This window comes from Plectropomus leopardus, unplaced genomic scaffold, assembly GCF_008729295.1.
Source record: "Plectropomus leopardus isolate mb unplaced genomic scaffold, YSFRI_Pleo_2.0 unplaced_scaffold26363, whole genome shotgun sequence".
NCBI lineage: Eukaryota > Metazoa > Chordata > Actinopteri > Perciformes > Serranidae > Plectropomus > Plectropomus leopardus.
In genome coordinates, this window is record NW_024628672.1 from 1 (window position 1) to 4,660 (window position 4,660).

Below are 4,660 nucleotides of genomic sequence, written 5' to 3' on the forward strand. Positions count from 1 at the left end.
AAAAAAAATAGTAGTTTAAAATCCAGTCGATTTCCAAAATAATTTCATATTGAATACTCTGAATATAAAAATTCCCAAAGTTTTTCTTCTTCACCAAGTTTTGGAAAATATTAATCATAAAACTGTAACGCTAGCATTGTTAGCATGTTAGCACGGATAGCGGTGCCGCGTAGACGTAAAACTAGCACAGTTAGCATGCTAACAGGTGTAGCAGCGGAATATGTGAAACCACGCTAGCACCGTTAGCATGCTAGCGGGTATAGCGGCGTCGACGTCCCCCGGAAGCTGTTGTTCTTCTTCGTGGCAGGAGAAGGCTGTTGCTAGTGCCACGTTGATGGAGACCAGTGGGGACGTGGAAATCTGTCTTGAGTCCGCAGCCGGGACCCGGTAGCCTCGTCTTTCTTGTGTTTTTACAGCCGTTAATCCGAAGCAGAACCGAAAGGGGAACCTGAGCGTTTCTGGACTGTTTGTTGTTTGTCAGCTAATTTTTTTTATGTTTGCGTTCATGTGAGAAGCAGCGAAGAAAAGGGAAGGTAAGCCGCTTTAGTTTGAGGAATAAGATGTGTGTGTAACTGTCTTCTGTTATTTTCTGCAGGCAGCTAGCAGGCTACATAACGTAATACCCCTTTTGTAGCTGCGGGACATGCCGTACCGTGTCCTCAAAGAGCACGCACTTCAAATGACAATAAATTAAAATCTGTTTAGTGCTTTTTGACTTTAATTTATCCAAAATATTGAACCTTCCTGCTGTCAGTTCTGTTTTAATTTGTCCATCAGCTGTTAGCTCGCTGCTAGCTTTTGTTTTCCTGATTTCAGCCTTTAAATGAAGCACGCCGAATTCACCCCTACTTTATTAAAATGTAAATAATGATTTTTATAATGTCATTGCTGCAGCACAGCTCTGACATGCAATGCACAAGTGATAATTAGTGTCATTTACAGTAGGCCTTGGTGTGTAACTCTGGGACTGCTGTGTTTATTACAGCAGCAGGGCTGAAAGGTGAAAATGCATTCAACTAAAGTGGGAATAAAACCTGAGTTACTTGTTTATAAACCTGTCACATGCACCTCTGGCTATTTTGCCTCCTCTCTTAGCTTTAAAGGTTGTGTTCACTTACAGTCAATTAACAATTTATGAGGCACACCTGGTTAAAACTGAAGCAGACTAAAACAACAGTCCTGCAATAAATCCTCCATTTATAAAGTTTATAATGTTCCATTTTCAGCTGTTTTAGAAAGATTTTTGTTGTTTTTATTAACCTTTTTTTCTCACATGAACACTGTAACTACTGGTCATCAAAGCAAATGACTCCCACAGAGGGAGAGAGAATGAAATAATATTAACAACTGTGATAATATAGGGGAAAAAAATGTAAAAAATATATACATAAATAATAAAAAGAAAATAAAGCCTCCTCCATTCATAAAGTTCATAATTAGTTTTAGAGAGGTTATTTTATTGAGATATATATATATAAAAACAAGCATAGAAGTATATGTACATACAATTTTTTTGAAGTCATATAAACAAAAATAAGTAATTTTATATATATTACTACATTCATGTGGACCATAATCCAATTTAATTAACAAGCATCTGATTATGATGTAGCAGGATTTAAGGAGAAATTTTAATTTCATGTTTTAAACTTGTTTGTAGTTTGTCAATTATTAGTTTTCAGACACATTAAGAGAGTTTATGCAAGTAATATGTGCGTAGAATGTGATTTACTGCAACATTGCATAGATTAGTAATGTAAATGTAGTATTATCCTAACTTCTCCACATATTTTTTGGTTCTGTCCTCACAACTGAAAGAGATTTGTGAGTATGATGCAACTTTTACCAACTCTGTGGACCGTTCCTGAAACATATTTCCTCCCTCTGCTTCCTCCAGTTTCCCATTATAATTTGCTTTTCCACCATTATACTGGTCTGCAAGAAGTCCTGGGCTCCACAGTTTAATAGATGTTTATTTTAGAGAGAGTCAGCTGTCACTTTAGAGGATGTTGTTCCATTATTTTGCTCACCCAATTTCATATATCACTGAGGACAGATGTAATAACAGAGACACCTTTCTGTATAGTGCAATGCAATTAAACAGCTAAACCAACAGCATCATCCAAAAAGCATAAAACTCCTCTTTGAAATGATCTTTTTAAGATTTATTTAGGATTTTTTTGCAGGGCTGTTATATTAGACTGCATTAGTTTAAGCTCAGTTTAGATAATTTTTGTTCCGCATCAACAAATTCAGGGAATTTATTTAAAAATTAGTGTCTTTTTTAGTGTAAAACTCCCTTTTATGCTCCTGCCAACGTGGCTCAGCGAGGAAACACTGCACACATGTCACACTAAATAAATACATCTAAATCACATTGGGAAGGTGTCCTTTCACAGCCTGCATGTACAGCAGGAATAATTACATAACAGTGACTTACAAATAAATGCACATTTGAGCCTGGGAGTGTCCTTTTAAGACTAACTTGAAAATATGTGAACCTCTCCTTTAACACTTAAACACAATGTAAAGACCAGTGTGTGCTCCGTTAACTGTGCTGATTCCTGCAGAGGCAACATGGAGAGAAACTCTGTAGTATTAGTGCATATGTGCAATATTATCATGACTGTGCAACATGTGTATTGTAATTTTGGTTTAACTCTTATTGACTGGCACTTTTTATGTACTTTTTAATCTTCATTTTTTTAAATATTTTTGGCTGCGTTCATGCATATGGCATAAATTTTGACAAGATTGTGTATTTTTGTTTAATCTGTGAATTTCCAGCTCAGCTCCTACAATGACTCTAAAATACACTGTGCAAAAAAAGCTCCATTGAAACCCATTCAAACTGACATTTTTAATCCCACAGCCATCAAAGCATAAAAACATGCATTGTATTATTTCTGGGTGTTGCAATCACGGACACATCCCACACTGTGACAACAACAACAAAAAATCTACCTTGCATATAGTATATTAGAAATAATTGTTTTTGGTGTTTTTTTCATCTAAAAACATAGGGCATCATGACTAAAAACTGGCATTTAAAGAGTTAAAAATCCTGAAAATGAATGAATATTTGATATTTTTCATTAAGACTGATGTTGGTTTAAAAAATGAACTAAATGAAAGTAAAAAATAATATTTTTTTAAAGCTTGAGAGCAATACCAGTGTGAGTTATATGAAAGCAGGCCTCTAGGATTAATACCTATTTTTACAGTTTTTAATGTGTGTGTTTGCCTGTGAACTTCTGTACGCACTACTAAAGACGACTAATTTCGTTTTGCAGTTTTGCAATGACAATAAAGAAGTTACTGCATGTTCCTTAAAAATTTGCACTTATTTTTCCAGCATGAAACTTAAAGAGATCAACCGCACAGCCATCCAGAGCTGGAGTCCTGCGCAGCACCACCCCATCTACCTTGCAGCAGGTACGAGCACGCAGCGAACACCGGCACAGACACGCCGCCACTTTTTTTTACAGGACGTTATGTCATTTGCTTAACGTTAATTACTTTAGTAGATATTACATTTTTTTCACAAATAAAATCTGCACTGTGTACAGTATAATTTCAAGTGTTTTTACAAAATAGCTCATCACTGACAAAGTGAAAGGATTTCTTTAAAAGAACGAACAGCTCAGCAGGTGTCGGGTCTCTCATTGTCTGTTTCTGCTCTCAACATACATGTTTTTAATCATGTGAAGACGTACAGTTAGGAGTATGTTCTCTGAAATAACTTTTTTACTCCGTAGTCGGCTTTAAAGAGCATTTTTTAAGTTTGAGAGCTCTGGTGAGGAGGCAACATCATGTATTATGTGATTTTCCAAATGCACCAAATGTTTTTGTCTCTCTGTCTGCAGGAACATCAGCCCAGCAGCTGGACGCCTCCTTCAGCACCAATGCCTCCTTGGAGTTTTTCGAGCTGGACTTGACCGATCCGTCTCTGGACATGAAGTCGTGTGGCAGCTTCTCCTCCTCTCACAGGTACCAAAAGCTGCTGACTACACTACATTTTAACATTTTTTTCCCCTTTTAGTGCAGCCGTTCATCACATTTTGTTCTCCCGACAGATACCACAAACTGGTCTGGGGTCCCTACGGCATGGACTCCCAGGGTCACCCAGCTGGGGTCCTTATCGCAGGAGGCGAGAACGGCAACGTCATCCTGTACGACCCGGCAAAGATCATGGCCGGAGAGACCGACGTGATCATTGCTGAGAGCGACAAACACACGGGGCCTGTGAGAGCGCTCGACGTCAACCCGTTCCAGGTGTGATCCGTTTAACTCAAGTGTCGATGAATTTAACGTCGTGTGCAAACGCAGTTACTCATTTTGTATTTTTTTATTTTTCTGCTGCAGACGAACCTGGTGGCATCAGGTGGCAACGAGTCCGAAATCTACATCTGGGACATGAATAACTTTGGCTCTCCAATGACGCCAGGACCGAAATCTCAGGTTTCTATTTTCACTCTACAGTTTATACTTATTTTCAACTGCAAATTGTAAATATCAATGGTTGATTTATATGTACTTACCATGTCCTTTTAGTTAAGTTAAGTTAAGTTAAGTTATTGTTATTGTTAAAATCATATCGGGGAAATTCACACGATACAGCAGCTAAAAGAGTCAGAAAGCAAGAAAAAAAAGCAAAAGA

The 4,660-nt window shown here is 37.6% G+C and overlaps 1 protein-coding gene and 1 long non-coding RNA gene across 2 annotated transcripts; both read left to right on the forward strand.

Moving 5' to 3' along the window:
• The first annotated feature begins 335 nt into the window (after positions 1-335).
• On the forward strand, positions 336-3,950 carry LOC121966934. The gene is made up of 3 exons (XR_006107632.1): positions 336-533; positions 3,356-3,435; positions 3,867-3,950. It is a non-coding gene; the product is annotated as an uncharacterized LOC121966934 (long non-coding RNA).
• A 5-nt stretch (positions 3,951-3,955) lies between these two features.
• Positions 3,956-4,461, forward strand: LOC121966935 (protein transport protein Sec31A-like; the record flags this gene model as incomplete). The annotated part of the gene is made up of 3 exons (XM_042517004.1): positions 3,956-3,990; positions 4,077-4,275; positions 4,366-4,461. Coding segments are annotated over exons 1-3 (330 nt in total), but the record flags the coding sequence as incomplete, so codon positions are not given.
• Positions 4,462-4,660: the final 199 nt, after the last annotated feature.